Source organism: Hoplias malabaricus, chromosome 14 (assembly GCF_029633855.1).
Source record: "Hoplias malabaricus isolate fHopMal1 chromosome 14, fHopMal1.hap1, whole genome shotgun sequence".
Lineage (NCBI taxonomy): Eukaryota > Metazoa > Chordata > Actinopteri > Characiformes > Erythrinidae > Hoplias > Hoplias malabaricus.
In genome coordinates, this window is record NC_089813.1 from 11,006,853 (window position 1) to 11,025,836 (window position 18,984).

Here is an 18,984-nt window from a genome sequence, read left to right on the forward strand (position 1 = left end):
TTGTCTTTGGTCTTCTGCCTTTGGTCATTTTTCTTGCTTGAAATTGCAAAGAATAATGTGCAAAGTTCAATATAATGCTATATTAATAGTAATCCCATGAAATTACTGAAATATTACATGTAACAATGCATTGTTATATAATGTTAAATTAAAAGTGAATAATAAATTATAGTAATAAACTTTATTTAAATAGTATATCAGTCCAAAAATGTTGGTAGGTGGATTGGCAACTCAAAAGTGTCCGTAGGTGTGAGTGAATGTGTGTGTGTGTGTTGCCCTGTGAAGGACTGGCGCCCCCTCCAGGGTGTATTTCCGCCTTGCGCCCAATGATTCCAGGTAGGCTCTGGACCCACCGCGACCCTGAACTGGATAAGCGCTTACAGATAATGAATTAATGAATAAGTAGCATATTTCATACATTAAAATATAGCTCAAATTGCTTTACACTACAAAGTGAAATAGTAATATAAAATATGTTAATATAATAAATAATACAAATTCACAAATAAACCATAGCAAGATAAACATTTATAAATAATAATAAAAACAGAAAAGCACAAAATGAACATTGATATTATGGGAAAATATATATATTTTAATAGTAATTTATTTAAAATGTTTTAATTGTGAGGAGGGTTCTGATGGGAAGGGATGGGATGGGATCATATTATATTTGTTATAAACAAGTTTATATTATACTTGACCTTTTATTCTATTGGAACAAGGGTTTTTTCCCCCAAAATTCGTATGACATTTATAAATATGATGAGCATGATCCACCACCAGCATCACACAAACGAGCTAACAAAGTATGCAGAGCCACAGATGCATTACAGTCTGTAGTTGTGGTGCTACTAAGTTCATGTCTTTAGTCAGATGAGCTGAAAAATGGACAGTGAATGTAGGCACAAGGAGGTTGCTTTAATGTTAAGTCTGATTGGTGTACTACTAGTTTTCTGTCAATAATGTTGTATGTTTTAGCATCTGGATACACGTCCTAACCTTTTATTTTTCTGTATGTAATGTTTATGCTTATGAATATATGTTATGATATGTTGTCTTATATACATGTCAATATTTAGAGGACACATACACTTTAAATATCAGCATTGCATTTTATGTCGTTTACAGGAGGCCGATACGGATGATAACCAGGGAACTCTGGGCTTTGACGAGTTCTGCTCCTTCTACAAGATGATGTCCACTAGAAGGGACCTGTACCTGCTGATGCTGACCTACAGTAACCATAAAGACCACCTGGACTCAGACGACCTGGCCCGCTTCCTAGAGAACGAACAAAAGGTGAGGCCTTGCAGTTATCATTTCAGGGTGAATGAGCAGTTCTGGACATGGGCAAAACATCCACTAGGGTTCACACACCATCAGAGACTGTACTAGACGACTAACAGTCTGAGGATGCGTCCAATAGTTCTTCGGAACAAAGACCTTGGGACATTTTGGAGATGATTTGATGGCTTTCAGCCATGAAAAACATTAATAAGTTCAGGTACTGATGTTGTGGGATTCATTCAGGGATGCACAAATTAAAGGAGCACTCTGTAATACTGACAGCTGCATGTGTTTAAAATGGGTACTGCAAACGGTGGAGAGAGTTTCTTATTCACAGTTTTTGTAACGTGCCTAGTTTTGTGTTCTGTTTTGTATTGTTTCTTGTTTGTGCTCCCTGTGTCATGTGACTGTTTCCCCTGTCTTGTGTCTGCTTCCTGCTTCTTCCCTGGTCATGTGATACCCTTCCTTTGTGTTTCTAGTGTCCCGTGTCTTAATTAGTGTTCAGGTGTTTCTTGTTAGAGTTGTCATCCATGTCTGTGTTTCCTGGGTGTGGGTCATTGTAGTTGTGTATATGTATGTTTATGATATTTGTCCTTGTTTCTGATTCCTGCTGTGTTCTATTTTGCTCTCTGTTTAGTGTTTAACTGTCTATGTTTAGCCTTCTTGTTTAGTGTTTAGCCTCTGTGTTTAGCCCTTGTGTTTAGCCTCCTAGTCCTTGTGTTTAGCCTCCTAGTCCTTGTGTTTAGCCTCCTAGTCCTTGTGTTTAGCCTCCTAGCCCTTGTGTTTAGCCTCCTAGCCCTTGTGTTTAGCCTCCTAGTCCTTGTGTTTAGCCTCCTAGTCCTTGTGTTTAGCCTCCTAACCCTTGTGTTTAGCCTCCTAGCCCTTGTGTTTAGCCTCCTAGTCCTTGTGTTTAGCCTCCTAGTCCTTGTGTTTAGCCTCCTAGCCCTTGTGTTTAGCCTCCTAGTCCTTGTGTTTAGCCTCCTAGTCCTTGTGTTTAGCCTCCTAGCCCTTGTGTATAGCCTCCTAGCACTTGATTTTTAGCCTCCTAGCCCTTGTGTTTAGCCTCCTAGCCCTTGTGTTTAGCCTCCTAGTCCTTGTGTTTAGCCTCCTAGTCCTTGTGTTTAGCCTCCTAGCCCTTGTGTTTAGCCTCCTAGCCCTTGTGTTTAGCCTCCTAGCCCTTGTGTTTAGCCTCCTAGTCCTTGTGTTTAGCCTCCTAGCCCTTGTGTATAGCCTCCTAGCACTTGATTTTTAGCCTCCTAGCCCTTGATTTTTAGCCTCCTAGCCCTTGATTTTAGCCTCCTAGCCCTTGATTTTAGCCTCCTAGCCCTTGATTTTAGCCTCCTAGCCCTTGTGTATAGCCTCCTAGCACTTGATTTTAGCCTCCTAGCCCTTGTGTATAGCCTCCTAGTCCTGTTTTATGTCCACATCTCTGATTTGTACAATAAATCTTCTGCACTTACCACTATCCTACTCCTTGTACCTTGTCCTTGATCACTTGACCAAACCCAACGTGACAGTTTTCACATTCAAATGTTCAGTTCCACTTTACATGAGTCCATTTACGAAGTTAATATTGCTGAATTCGTCAGACACCTATCTGAATTTTCTGTTCCATCTTAAATACGTGACTATGCAACGCTAAAGTTAGCTTTTGAAACACCAAAGCTTTTTACTTAGCAATTTACTTCTGTAAAACTCACCAACCACAGACTGTACACATTCCATCTTCCATCATTCCTCGTTATTTTGGTTTAAAACGCACAAACCATAGAGTTCACACTTTAAACTCACATATATGGGTCTGTACTCTTGTAGTATTTTTGGAAATGACTTGCTTACAGTGCAGACACACTGGATTATGGGAAACATACCGCAGCAAATGGAGGAACCTCAGCAAGCAACATTAGTAGACAGCATTAACCATGTTTCCGACTTAGCCAAGGTGCTGTTATCACAAATATATCAGCACGGTCCCAAAGCTCGTCGACCAATCAGATTTCTTGATCCCAGCTCTTTGTTGTGTTGATGTCCAGTTGCCTTATCTTCTGCTCTTCCTGCTTAGTTTGAGCCATATATCCATGCCTTAAAAGGTGTACACGGTTTCCCAGCATTCTAATCTGTCCCCTCGGCTACATGGCCTCTTTCTCAACTCAGGCGTGTAATTTGATAAGCTTGGTGATGAATATGCAGCCTGACTCTTCCCTGTTAATGGGACCAAAGGCATTTTTTCTCTTAAAAAAAAAAAGTCCCACATCTCTGAAAGCCTCTCTCTCTCTCTCTCTCACTTTTACCTCACACTCTCTTCTTCACCCTCCAAAGAATCCGCATTATACAAGAGCCTCTTCAAACTCCTTTTTGTTATTAAAGCTTGACCGAAATAATGTATTGCAGCCGTCCAACTACCTCCACAGTTATCGCACGGAATCAAAGAGCATTTCAAAAAATGCTTCTTGGCATTCGGCTTTATATGCACACAACCCCTAGCCATTAAAAATGATGTGGTCAGCCAGGGGCAGCGTATATTTAGGAGAAGGATGAGCTCAGTTCAGGTACGTTGAGGTCAGTACATACAGTATATCTCATAGCTGGTTTAAACTTGTTATAATCGTTCAATTTAGCTGCTTTAAAGGAACATTAGGCAATATTTTTAATCTTAAAATTACATTGAAATGCTTCACTGGCCTGTAATAGGGAGAGTAGAGCTTTGTTGTCGCTACTCCAGGCTCAGCACTGCACAAACTGCACTATGTAACTTTTGTGGGAGGGTAGGAAGCGCTTTTTAACCATTTTTCACAGCCTCATAACTCCCACTGGGGGCATGTAAGATCTCCCAATCAGATGGAATGGAAAAAGAAGTCTCTAAAGATTCACGAATCATTTGAACCATATTTCTAGACTGTATTATTGCTAAGATGTTAATAATCAAATACTTAAACATCAAATTTGACTCACTGATGCCTTCCTAGACCCCAGCAATTTAAAGCTAGCAAACAGAGCTCATTTGGCCTCAGTCTCTCGAGCTGACTTAGCTAAAGTGTGTTGTTAGTGTTCTCCTCCAAGTGTGTTGAGTGTGTGAGTGGCGTTGTGTTGGCAACAGTCTGAAAAGAAGCAGTGGCTGGCTCTGTAAGTCTTGGAGTCTTGGAATTTCGACAGATATTCAAGAGTTGTAGTAAATAAGCTTCGCCTGGGAATATGTTTATGAAATGATGATGATGATGTTTATGAAGCATAAAAGGCAAATAAATGAAAAAAAAATCTGGCATATTTTAGCAAATGTCTGTTTAATGGTGTTGTACTGAGACCATTAAAGCAACATTTAGCAAATGATGGTAGTGCTATGATTGTAGCTGGTAATTTTACAACATTAACAGCGTTTCTGTAAACATTCTACATTTCCAGGGCTCTAACAGACCACTTAAAACTTCAAAAAGTCTTAACTGTGACAAATGAATGTCATTAAACTTTGAAGTCGATGGGAGATTAAAATCATAACCCATTTTGATTCTTTATCACGTGGTAACTGTTGTATGAGAGAAACAGGACGATTCGGCGAGAAGTGATATGGGTGGGACATGATGTGATTCTTTGAGATTTGATTGGCTGGTGAAGAGCTGGCGTTTCAAATGTGATCGACTCATTTCGCTCCATTTTGGGGTTTAGGAATTTGTTTAGGCATCTTTTCGAAAGTCAGCCATTTTACAATTTCATGAAAAATATGAATTTATTTAAATCTGATGGCAGCGACACATCTGTTGGGACAGGGCCATGTCTTCCACTGTGCAGCAGCTCATGCTCTCTAAACCTTTTTGTGATATTATGTCCTGCAGATGGTGGGATCTTCAAAGTCTTAACTATTTTACATTGAAGAACATGTTTCTGAAGTTGTTACACAGTTTTAAGGCTCATTCAACCTCTGCCCAACTTTGTATCTGATAGAGTCTGCCTCTAAAACATGCTCTTTTCAAACACAGTCACAAAGACGTATTTGCAAATTGCTCTTCAAGCTGTTTTTTACTTTTCCTGTCTTTTTTTGCCCATGCCCTATTTGAATTACTGTATCACATTTCTCTCAATTCATATCCAGCAAAGTCACTGGTTTCTAGCTCCCAGCAAGGGCCACTGTGTCTGTCTGTTTAGTGTCTTCTGAATAACAGAAACAGAGAAAGTGGTTGCCATTGAATGCTCACCATTAAAAATCCTGACAGACATTTCAAGTCAATCTCAGAAGCAAAGCAAGAGTTTTGAGTTAAGCTGAGCGAGCCAACTAGCCCAGAGCTCTGCTTGTGGGTTAGAGCTGATCTGGGACCAGAGCTGTTGGTGGCACAGGCCCTCCCCCTCTTTCACCCGCCGTTAGAATGGGGTCTGATGCTGATTGGCATGGATGGAAATCTGATCGACTAATCAGCCCCTTTAAATCCCAGCTGTCGACCACAGCAATCCGATTGTAACTGGAATGGAGCAGCCACATTCGAGGAGGTTTCTCAATGGGATTAGTCTCTTTCTGTTTGGTAAACACTTTAGCCTTTTCACTGCTTTGCAGTTTTATTTTGCTTGTTTTTTTAATATACTTTATGTGGCACTTGGGTTTTTCTTTATTGATATGTGTCAATAATCTTTCCAAATAGAGAATGGAATTTGGACTGCAGCCGTTTGGAAACACTGGAATATCTGTCGTCAAATAGCAGTTTTTAAAGAGAAATAACGTAACATACTCTATAGTTATTACAAATATGGCCTATTTTGGTTTGGACAAAATATACATTGTAATACACCGGGGGGAATAATCAAAACAGAAAAGGTGCCATGAATTTGACATGTATTCTATTTAATTATACAAATGTGTAACACTTTTACATACAACTTGCAGCTTGTTTTCCAGTAGTTGTTTACATTGTTGCTATCTTTGTGTAACACCTCTGTGTTCCTTTGCTTGTTTGTTTCAGATGACAAACGTCACTAAAGAACACTGCCTTGAAATTGCCGCCAAGTTTGAGCCTTGTCCTGAAAACCAGAGGCAGGGGGTTCTGGGGATTGACGGTAAGAGGTTACTACGTTGTTTTAATAAGCCAAGAATTATTTATCAAGCTTAGTGATGATGGAAGACCTGGTTCAGAGGATTGGAGCAGTGATTCTGTTCATATTAGACCACACTATGTTAAAAAATGTGCTTTCATTATTATGCTACGTTACACAATATATGTCCAAGAAGCTTCTAAAAGTGGTGGAAGAGTTTCAGTCAGCCATAACACTCATTAAGAATGAGAGGATTTAAGAGTACACACAATTATGAATATGCAGAAATCATAAATGCCCCCTGGCTTCCAAGTTTCCAAAGTAAACAAACTGAGCAAATGAAAGAAATGCAGTAACGAGGGAAATGTGAAATCAGATACTAATTCAGACTGAGGCTAAGGATGGAGGCTTTGTGTTTGAGGTTTCCCTTCCACCTTAAATGTGTGAATTTATGAGGTTGAGGATGACGTCTTATCTGACATCGCCATTTAAATATTGCAATTTAACTGAAATGAAGTGAAAGAGAACCGGTATCTTTCATTGGCCGTTTAACCTGTAAGGCGGGTTCTCTTCACCAGTCTAATTCCACCTCCACAGGCTTCACCAATTACATGAGAAGCCCAGCTGGGGACATCTTTAACCCCGAACACTACGAGGTCAACCAGGACATGACCCAGCCTCTTTGCAACTATTTCATCGCCTCTTCTCATAACACCTATCTAATGGGAGACCAGCTGATGTCTCAGTCCAGAGTGGACATGTACGCCTGGGTCCTGCAGGCCGGCTGCAGATGTGTGGAAGGTCAGCGGGTTTTCCTTATGTGATGCAGCTTTCACTAAAGGGAGTTTAGTTAAAGTACAAACTTTACATTAAATGTCTCTAATAACTATATAATTACACATTAATAACATTCAGAGCACTGATTTAATACATAGCCTCATGCTAATTAGCACAATTATGTGTAAAATTTGATGTTAATACAAACAAAATATAAGACCATTAAACATCTTTAATAGAGAATACGTCCCCAGGAATCATATTGTTATTACACGTATTGGTATTGTGTAAATACAGTGATCCCTCGTTTTTCGTGGGGGATGCGTTCCAAGACCCACCCGCGAAAAACGAATTTCCACGAAGTAGAGGAAAGATACTTTTTTATGTATTTAATGAGTATTTGGACTTTTAAAACCCTCCCTGTGCTGTTAACAACACACCCTTTGCATTAAACAGTCATTCTATAATGTTTTTCAGCTGGAACTACATGTGATATCCCACCAGTTTCTTTAATAGAGTAATTCCTAAGCTGTGATTTAGCGTAAGTAAATTTCACTCGGATGTGGACGTGAACAATACATGTACTGTACGTAAGAAATACTTACGTCCTAGATTTTCCCTCAATATCTGCGATATAGCGGCTATAAGCCCCCTTGAGAAAACCCGCGAAGTAGCGAATCCGCGAAAGATGAACCGCGAAGTAGCGAGGGATTACTGTATTTATAAAGACATTTAACTAAAGTCAGGTTATTGGTTTTCTGAATTTTCAAAAATCATTAGAAATGTTTTTTGTTTTGTTTTGTTTTCTTGCAGTGGACTGCTGGGATGGTCAAGATGGAGAGCCAATCGTTCACCACGGCTACACTCTGACGTCCAAAATCCTCTTCAAAGATGTGATTGAGACCATCAATAAATACGCATTTGTGAAAAACCCGTAAGTAACAGAGTTTCTGACTTTAGACACATATCTGAATTTTTTACGAGTGATTTAAAGGTTTGACTATTTGTTGCAGCCCAGAACGATTTTTAGATGTTCTCAAATTTGAATGGAAATTGATTTTCTGATGATATCAATATTTTTTTTTTCAGGGAACAGAAAAGAAAATGTCTAGATCAAACAAATGTATAGATGTAAGGGTTATTACACAGAAAATAATATATAATCAATTCTGTATGCTCCCGTTTCCTCCCACAGTCCAAAAACACACGTTGGTGTGAGTGTGTGAGTGTGTGTCGCCCTGCGAAGGTCTGGTGTGTACCCGCCTTGAGCTGGATAAGCGGTTACAGACAATAAATTAATGGCAAAATGGAACCAAACTGCTGTATCCTATAGTTCATTTAAGAAGGATGCAAAAAGAAGGTAGACTGCAAGCAGCAGTCCTCTTCACTCGTGCATATGCATGAGTGTGTTTGTGTGTGTGTGTGTGTCTCACTAGAATTCATTAGCACCACTGTTGCTAAAGGTGGCTCTGTGATGCTTCTGGAGTTTGTTGCAAACAAAAACGTTATATTTAGCCCCGGCTGCAGAATGTGTCACTTTTGACATGCGCTGGTTCGCCCCACAGTTTCAGTTTTTCCTTCGAGCCAGCAATCTATCATGACGGGAATGTTAAACATATGCCACTTCCCAGTGTCCCTGAGGGGCTTCTTCTGCACCGTGAATCTTAAAGGAGCAATCAGTCATTCTTACCAGCAGAAAGTAGCAAACAATATTTATGAAAGTGGTTACTTAGTATTTTCGTGGTGTTTTTATTTTATTTTCTGTTAAGTGTAACTCCCATGAGATGCAGAACCAAACAAATCTGTAATCCCCAAAAAAAGGGCCCCATTTATGCGCCAAAGAGCGGGCCCCCCAAATAGGGGTAGCCATGTTTAAAACAAGGTTAGTCACTTTGACTATATGGCTCTAGATACAACCATTTTGAAAATGTAGAACCCTACAGAACACATTCACCCTCAATCTGAAGGCCATGTAAAACACATAGATATAGAACTAATGGCTATAAATAGAATGGTTTCTTTAATCAAGAACCCTTGAAGGACCTACTTTCCTAAGACTGATGCAGAATCTATGACACATCCAGGCCACTAGATGTCAGTAGAGTGGTTGTTTCATAGTGTAAAGGACTGGTCCCTCACCGTGTTGTGTTGCTGCTGGTCTGTGCAGGTATCCTGTGATCCTGTCCATAGAGAATCACTGCAGTGTTCTGCAGCAGAAGAAGATGGCTCAGTATCTGGTGGAGGTTTTGGGCGAGAAGCTGGACGTGTCCTCGGTCAGCGTTGACGAAGATGGACACCTGCCTTCGCCCGAAGCCCTCAAAGGCAAAATCCTGGTCAAGGTCAGCTTTTTTTTTATTAATACAGCATTTCACCGCGGCAGAATGCCCTTCATTATGTGAACATTTCATAAAGAATGAACCAATAGAAATGCTCCAAAATTTCCTGAAATAAAATCTTTTTACGTTGACTTCCATTGAATGTTAACGTATTTTCCGTCTCCTGTAAAGTTAATATTTTGGAGATACATATTTTGTATTGGACAAGCCACGATATTCATCCTTGAGGTTTCTACACCAAGGACAAATCCTGGGTTGTGTTTTTAGACGTGAAGCTCCTCATGGAACAGGCTTGTAACTCACTCACTCACTCACTCACTCACTCATTCAAGTACATACTTCCTTATTCACTCTTACATACTCACTCGCATACATTTATAAACACTCGTATATATACGTACTCTCTCATTCATTCAGATTGAAATACTTTCATGCACTTAATCACTCACTCACTCTTATATTTATTCACCCATTCATAAATTCTCATTCTCACGCACTCAACCACTAATTCATATAAGCTTGCTCGCTCACATACATACTAACTCACTCATCCATTTACTTTTCACCTAAGTGCATACTCACTCGCTCACATATATACGTAAACTCTCACTCGTTCACTCAATTATTCATATCTAATTACACACATATGCTCACTCCAATACATATTCACTCACTCATTCACCCATAAATAAATACTTAATCACTCCCTCACTCATATGTATACACTTTCTTTCAGTCATTTACGCTTAAATACTCACTCACTCATTCACATAATACTCACTCGTGTAAATACCTATTGACTCATGGTTAGGGTGGCATCACGAGGGACAGTCTCACACACTCACTCACATTAAGGAGGGTTCCACAGGGGGCGCTGTATTGTGCTTCACATCAAAGGCACTCTTCCAGCTTGTCATAGCTGTAGAATCCGAACGAGTCATTCAAAATCATATTTCATATTCATAAATCAAATGTCATTTTGATGACCTTTTTTTAACCTCTCAACAAATTGTTGATTTGTATTTTTTTAAAAACATATCACAGAACCCAAAATGTAGTTTATTTTCACATGAAAAGTCAGTAAAACTCTTAGGGAATATGGCCCAATCTGATGTTATACCCCTTTAAACCCACTACTTGATATAACTGTGTCCAAAGCTTTGAACAGGGCTGTCTCAGCAGTGTGCTGCAGTAGCCAGAGTTACAGTAGCCTTAACGATACGCTTTCTAGTGCATTTACTGTCAGATCACGTGACCACACACAGCCGCTGCTCTGAGACTAACAGGAAAACAGGCCGCGGAGAAGAAGGTGCAGCCGAACGCGGAGTCGGGGCTATAATTGGAAGCCCGCTGACGTCTGGACACGGGAGAGCTGGCCCTGAAGCTTAAACTGGGCCAGTGGGCAGTATTGACAAATTGCTCGGCACTAGCGGAGGGTCAGCGAGCAACTCTCCAGCTGCAGCCTAAACCCACACTCCCCTAGCTGCAGAGAAGCTGGCTTTAGCAGATGCTCTCCCTCAAACACGCTCTTGATTTTTCAACCCACTGACCTATAGGTAAAAGCACTACCGGTAAATCAAGGGTCGGAATGAACTAGGATATTATCTAGATTTTGGTGTAAAAGACAGGGACCTGTTTTCAGTTTCAACACCTTGCCATTCTGAAACTGGAGAAAGCTAAAGATAGAGAGAAACATGGGACTAACCACCATGCTGAACTTTGTAGATCACCAGAAATGAGAGGTGATCAGATAAACAGCGCTTAAAGGAACCGTAGGTCATATTTTGGCCTTTCCATTTCAGCTTCAAAATTATTGTGATGCATCACTGACCTGTAACAGGAAGTGCAGGGCCTCTGTTGTGGCTTCTCCTGGCTCAGCCCTGCAGAAGCAGCACTATGTAACTTTTGGAGGAGGGTAGAAAAGTAGCTCAGCAGATTTCTTTGGGAACTGCATCATCATGGTTTCACACGTACATTAGTGTTCTTCTCAAGAGGATGTTTGAGCACCTGGGAAACCTGCATTTTCCATTACAGCTCATTTTATTAAGTAAACTTAAGTTGAAATGTATTTCCCAAGTATACTCTATGTAGCAAGTATATTTATATATTTTAACGTGTACTTTCAATATTCAATATTCTTGGGACTGCCTTTGCTCATTTTTTTAGTTTATTAAAGTATATTTTTAGTATTTTTTAGGTGTAAGAAGAACTACACAACAAGTTTACGTCAAAGATTTTTTTATTGTATTGGTAACTAAACTAAAATTAAACTAGTAGATGAATAATTCATTAGTTATTTACTTTTTCCCACTTACAATAGGTTATAATATTATATTAGACTTAAGCCTTTTACAATACTCTGAAACTTAATAGTGAAAATGTTCGTATGTTGCTAAAAGTAGGGTGAACAGACGTCCTCTTTTACCCGGACATGTCCTCCTTTTTAGACTTAAAATAATGTCCGGGCGGAATTTCACAAACGTCCGGGATTTTGTTTTTCTAGAGCTTACATAGAACTTCGAGAAGCGTTTCGTTCACAAACTAGTCCCGCCCTCCCCTACTCCGATTGGTTCGCTTGAGTGAGAAGGGGGCGTGGTGAAGTAGCCTAAAATCTTCTGATTGGACGGTCTGACTCTAGAGCTACCGTTATTGGTCGATAACCTTCTCTGTAAACATTTAATTGGTCAGTCTGCACGTCAGTAGTCGTCGTCGTCGTCCCCAGCTGTAAACCTAACCCTAACACCTAAACCCGTAGATTCAAATGCAGAGTCCAGAAAGTTAGTAATGCTTCTTTCAGTTGTGTTTTGTTAATAAAGTAACGTCTGCTGTGAACGTGGCCCGTCTTTCAATGAGTGACAAACGGCTTCTTTGTAGCGGAAAGGAACTGGGATGTGACGCTTATCTCTGAGCCTGATTTGCGGGGTTTGCGGAATAATGAAGCGGCAACAAAAGCAGCACTGCCGGTAAAAAAAAAAAGAGGGATAAAAGCTAATCAGTGTCTTCGTGGTTGGGACCAGCACCACTTCTCCGTCTCTGACACTTATCGCTGTAACCTGCCGGACCCTCGCCTTGTTAAACAGTTCGGAATTTATTTCTTCCTCAGTTACCAAAAGGAATTGATTGTCGCATTTTCACAGCGCTATCAATCACCTACCTGTCCTTTTGTTAGCGTCCCCCCGGACCACCGCTCCGTCTCGCCGGGCGCCCGTAAGAGCGCTATTATGGGCCTGTCAGTCAAACGATTACTGATAAGTAAGCCGTAAAGCGGACGAGCCTCCTGGGTCTCATTCACCGCTGTTCCCACCCTTACGCCTGCTTCCCTTCTGCTTTTTTAAGCCTCTGGAGCGAGGGGAGTTCTACCTGCTGATGGAGAATGCTTTGTTTATACCTTTTAATGAAGATGTGGGACAAAGAAGGAGACTTGACTTTATCTGACTCAGACAAACCCTCGGATTAGAGTCTGATATTTAATTAGAGCCGACTCCATTGATGTATGTTCCGAGTTAGAACTTTCAACTAGTGCTTGTGTGAGTGTGTGTGTGTGTGTGTGTACTATCCCTGTGTCGCATGGGTTTCCTCCCGGTGCTTCAGTTTCCACCCACAGTTGGTGTGTTCTCCCTGTGTTTGCGTGGGTTTCCTCCGGGTGCTCCGGTTTCCTCCCACAGTCCAAAAACACACGTTGGTAGGTGGATTGGCGACTCAAAAGTGTCCGTAGGTGTGTGTGTGTGTGTTGCCCTGTGAAGGACTGGCGCCCAATGATTCCAGGTAGGCTCTGGACCCACCGCGACCCTGAACTGGATAAGCGGTTGCAGATAATGGATGTATTAAAATATTAATAACATACATTTTTATATTGCCCAGATGCAGTTTTGGAACTTTAGCCTAAAACCAAGGGACATGCCTGGTTACCAGGAAGCTATGTGGGGCTCATTCTCATTTAAAGGAACAGACGCTGAAACCGGTCATTCTGACCCAAGGTGTTTGGTCCTTGTGGTATTGTGACCACAGCTGTGTTCTCTTGCGGAGAGCGGGTAGAATATCAACCCTTAACACAACAAGATTTTTCAGTGGAAGCAAGACAGTGAGATTTGCGTAACCAAGAAAATGAAATATTCTTGAAATTGAAACTGAAAATATTTCCGTGTTTAAAAAATTGTGACGTTAATGACAATGCCCTTGCTTACAAATCTGGGTTCTTGGTTCTGGATTCAGCATTTTAGTTCCCAGAACATCTGTTGTTGGTTTTGTTGTTCTTCTTTTGACATTATTACTTTACTCACTGTATTTCACCAGTTTTATTACTAATATAAGTAGTTACATATAATATTTTACAGAATCTTTTAGCTGAAGAAAATTGTAGCGCTGTCCAGTGGCATTGTCTTAGCAGAGCGCAAATGGAAAGTCAGTAAATGAACAGTATTAAACCACATAAAACAGCAGTGTGAAGAGGTCCAGCTGAAAGAAGAACAAATAAACAAACAAATGAACATAAAATAAGGTATTTATTAATATTTACTAAAATAGGATTACTGTGCTGTGTGTGCAGGGGAAGAAGCTGCCCCCAAACATAGACGAGGACGCGGAGGAGGGGGACGTGTCGGACGAGGACAGTGCGGATGAGATGGAGGACGACTGTAAACTGATGAACGGCGACGTAAGTGCTCGTCCTCTTCTTTCTTTTTCTCTTTAACTGGGGACTAGAGTTCACATCCTGGACCTGCCTCTGAGCTCAGGAGCTCCCCAGGGGACTTTCACACACACTCTCTCTCTCTCTCTCTCTCCCTCTCTCTTTTTCTCTCTCTCTCTCTCTCTCTCTATATATATATATATATCATCATATTGTTTTTCCTTCTACACTCCCCCTCCCCCTCTCTTTCTCTTTCCCCACCCCTCCCTTCTGTCACGCTTAAGCACTGACAGTGTTACGGCTCTTTATGATGGTAATTCCAGAACTAGCTCTATGACAGTTAGAGGCAGAGCAGCGGAGGACATATGTTTAAAGTGCTGTGAAGAAAGCAGAGGTGATTTCAGGTGATTTGAGTGCAGGATCTCTGTGTAATGGAGCAGAGCGGAGTTTGGTTTTCCATGTTATTAAACTAGTGAAGTGCAGTCCTATCGCTCTGTTATATTTATGTTATATTTATACGCCTCAGGCACTTTGTGCAAAGTGAAATATTGAAAGACTCGTCCATTTTTGATGAAGCTTTGTCCGTCTCGTACCAAGACCCAGCCAGCGTTTTTTTGGCCTGCTGCAGAATAGTTTCTAACCTTCTCTGATGATTCGGTGACGCACCATGTTCCAGCACAATACTCCAATTAAATGGAACAATACATGAAGCATGAATACAACCACAAAGCAGGGATTTGTCAATGTGTTTAAATCTCTCGATTTCATTGTGTTTTAGCTCATACTCTCTCAGGTCTGAAACCAATTACTGCAGTGTGGTTATTTCAGACTAGAGTAATAGTGAAATGCTCCAAAAATGTCTTAAAGGGCACATTTTCTACCATGTTTCCACATGTTCCACTGTTCCTTTAAATGTGAATGAGCTACGGCTCATTTCAGAGCAAGGGCCCAGGAGTGAGGAGCGATGAGAAATTTTTTTAGCCTTTTTTTACTTAGTTCTCTTTCTTCTCTGTTCTCAAATCAACTTCTCAATTTCTTTGTGGGTGGCACGGTGGAGCAGCAGGTAGTGTCGCAGTCACACAGCCCCAGGGACCTAGAGGTTGTGGGTTCGATTCCTGCTCCAGGTGACTGTCTGTGAGGAGTGTGGTGTGTTCTCCCTGTGTCCGTGTGGGTTTCCTCCGGGTGCTCCGGTTTCTTCCCACAGTCCAAAAACACACGTTGGTAGGTGGATTGGCGACTCCAAAGTGTCCGTAGGTGTGTGTGACTGTGTGTGTTGCCCTGTGAAGGACTGGCGCCCCCTCCAGGGTGTATTCCCGCCTTGCGCCCAATGATTCCAGGTAGGCTCTGGACCCACTGCGACCCTGAACTGGATAAGCGCTTACAGATAATGAATGAACGAATTTCTTTGTGCTCGTAGGGGTTGTTTTGCTCTGCTTAACCTCACATTTGGCACCTGATCCAAACAAATGAACCAACATACAATAAACAAGGAGGAAAACATGCACCTCTCCTAAGTTTTGGGAATGTTGTTGCCATCAAATTTGTAATTGGAAGAGTATATCAGCAAAACAACAAGTTTATAATGAAAACCATAGACTCTCATGTTATTGAATACTTTCTGTTTCTAATGGTGACGTACATGTCTGGGTGTTTGGAATGGAATTTTACTGATCTCACAGTTTACACGCTTGGAAACTTCAAATTGCTGTATATTTCCCAGCATATCTGTGCTCATATTAGCAGGTACTGCATGGATAGTTATTTACAGTACACACTGTAAACAGTGGCATCCGTCTGTATGTAAATGAGCTTTGCATTTTACAAAAAAAAAACCACTTCCACTTTTGTCTCCATTTTCAATTCTCTTTGAAATTGGAGCTCAAAGCGAGGCGTGTATTCTCCCTTCCCTCTGTTTTCTTCCTTCTCCCTCCCCCCTCACTCTCTCTCCCTCTTGAGCTGGAAGACAGTGTGTAATATAATAAATATTTCAGAGAGGAACACTAGTCTGAAAAGGCATTAACAGCCATCCAGGAGCCTCTTCTCCGAGGTATTTGAACGAGGCAAAGGGAAAACAGAGCACGCGACACCACCATTGTTTCCTCTTCTCTTTATTTTCCGCACTGAGACTCTGGTCCTGGCCGTTAAACAGTTAATTATCAGCTTTCTTGCTGCACTCTGCATTACTTATGAGACAGATGATCTCTGTTTGGCATGGACTCCAGCCAGTTATGTTCATTAAGCTTTATTAACCAGAGCATGTTTAGTCACAGACTCATCATCATTCAAATCACAAACTAAAAGTTCTCAATCCAAGTGAATGAGGACAGAGTCCAGTTGTGTTCCTTAAAGGCACATTTCATTCTCTGTGTAAAATATGAGAACATCAGTCCTAGAGATGGAATGGGGTGTATGAAATCAACACAGCTTAAAGATCTACAATTATAATAGAATAAGGTACAATTATGCTCTCTAATTAAACGTACTAAAGATGTGCCCTTGAGGGTACCACCACAGTGACAGTTTTTCTGACAGATTTTTGTGAAACAATACCATATTCTTAAAATATCTCATTTTATTTATTGACTTTAAAGGGGATATTATGTGCAAAACTCACTTTTTGCGTGCTTTTGTATTCGGTTGAAAGATTTTGGTGTCAGGAATCATATGCTTCTACGGATGGCTCCTATATTATGATGTCACAGTAAGGAAATTTGCATAGAATTGGCACCACCCTTCATTGCATAGACATGGGATGGGTGGGGCCTGGCCAGCAACAGCTTATTTACATAAAAATAACAGAGCCATTAAGGGCTAAGCACCACTTAATGGACCTCCATGAATATTTCACATTATTTTAGTTACTGACATATATAAGTATGAATTAAAATGAAAATAGCAGCTTAATTTGCTTTAAAACTGACAATTTTATTAAATTGACAGAAAAACCCGAGCTCGCTACGGAAATTCTTGAACGCGACCGTGACGTCACTGGTGGACAACAGCTGAACAACGCCGCTGTAAAACACCGTTATGACTGACTGTTATGACAGTATCTAGCTAAATAACCAACATTATTCATGACAATAGCCTAGCAATAAGCTGAACTCAAATTTAGAGGTACCGTTATTCTTGTAAATGTGATCGAAGTCGAACTCGAATTCATCCGACACTATAAACCTCCGTAATGCAGCTACGTAGCCGAGTATAATCTGAGCCACCGAGTTTAGCAAGTCAAGCTAACGTTAACTAACACCAACTAAAACAGGCGAAGTGAGTGTCCTTACCCTGTTTACCTCCATGTTACAGAGGCTCTTGAACACCTTTCATTGGTGTCCTTACATGCCCATTTTGTTGGAAAAGCGCCAGTGAAATGAGCTACAGATAACGGAGTGAGCGGAGGGTCCTTTCCAAAGTGCCCGTTTAAAGGTGACAAATTTAGTCCATGTTCTGGATATTTTGGGATCTTTGGGCCATTTGTGCACAGATGTCCCACTGTACATTGAATGATTGCAGCCAAAAACAACACACCTTTTCGTCATTTTGCATTAAATTAAGTGCAGCTTCTAGAGTGTTGTCCACCATCTACGTCACAGGCAAGACGCCTATTAGAGTTTCCCAACACCATTGGGGGGGGGCAACGGTCTTTTAAACCTTATTCATTGAATTAGTAAGAAATAACATGTTTTCTGACTATCAATAAACACAAGTTAGGAACTCAAATTCCACTGTATTTATTTGTTTGACACTTTCATAGAGCTGGTGCTCAGCCTTTAATGGGCTCATTCTGAAAGGGACTGAAACTGGCAAGAATAGAGCTGGTGATATCTCCTTTGTGAGGGATTTTGTGCAAAGGACTTCATGAACATGTTTTGTATCGCCCACAGACCTATTCTAACTTGTTTAAAAAGAGGTATAATATGTCCCCTTTAAAGTGTCTCTAAAATGGCATTGCGTTTAAAAGAGCAATGTTTGTTTGTCCAAAAAAAAGTCAAGCCTGTTTCCCTCAGCTGAGTCTACTGTGTGTTGGCTGGGTTTGCTCCTGTTGTCAAAAGTACACACACTGTAGGGCTCTGTGGAGCTGGACGCAGAGCTCAGCCCGGCGCTTTATTGTGAAACAGTGCAGTGAAGCAGAACAGATAGATTTCTTGGTAAGCCCTGAAAGAAAAGAGTGGCTCAGCTGCACATGGTTATACGACCGAGGCTGTGAAAGCGCTGCAGAACCTCGTTCTGAGACAATATTTTCTGGCCTGGCTCAACAGCCCAGCTCACTGAAGTAGGAATGTTGTCAGATGCATCTAGCATCAAGGCCAGTTTCTTCTGCCAGCTTTAGAGATCAGGCCCAGCGCCTTCCTTGCCAGAGCTGCCCAGACAGCAAGTGAGGTGTTATTAACTGCACACAGCAGAACCATCCAGCCTCAACATTAAGGACAGAGTTTGGTGGAAAATCTACCGAAGCCCTAAAGGCCATGTTTTTGCATATTTATTTATGATAAGGATGTCATCATCATCTTCTGTGCTGCTTAATTCATTTCAGGGTCACGGTTGATAAGGACATCAGACAAAATGATTTAGCTCAATCTTTGCAGTGAACCACACATTTTCACACACTAGTGAACACTAGGGGGCAGTGAGCACATATGCCCAGAGCAGCTGCAATAATTCAATGTACAGTGGGACATCTGTGCACAAATGGCCCAAAATATCCAGAAAATGGATTAATTTGTCAATTTTAAACGGGCACTTTGGAAAGGACCATCCGCTCACTCCGTTATCTGTAGCTCATTTCACTGGCGCTTTTCCAACAATATGGGCATGTAAGGAAACCAACGAAAGGTGTTCAAGAGCCTCTGTAACATGGAGGTAAACAGGGTAAGGACACTCACTTCGCCCGTTTTAGTTGGTGTTAGTTAACGTTAGCTTGACTCAGATTATACTCGGCTA

General features: G+C 41.0%; 1 protein-coding gene across 1 annotated transcript in view; it reads left to right on the forward strand.

The window, feature by feature from the left end:
• The window catches only part of plch2a (phospholipase C, eta 2a), a 178,014-nt gene that overhangs the window by 131,154 nt on the left and 27,876 nt on the right, over positions 1–18,984 (forward strand). Inside the window, exons 6-11 of the mRNA XM_066644357.1 lie at positions 1,132–1,302; positions 6,234–6,327; positions 6,901–7,104; positions 7,894–8,014; positions 9,248–9,419; positions 13,963–14,070. Coding sequence (XP_066500454.1) covers positions 1,132–1,302; positions 6,234–6,327; positions 6,901–7,104; positions 7,894–8,014; positions 9,248–9,419; positions 13,963–14,070 — 870 coding nt within the window. The remainder of the gene's footprint in view (positions 1–1,131; positions 1,303–6,233; positions 6,328–6,900; positions 7,105–7,893; positions 8,015–9,247; positions 9,420–13,962; positions 14,071–18,984) is intronic.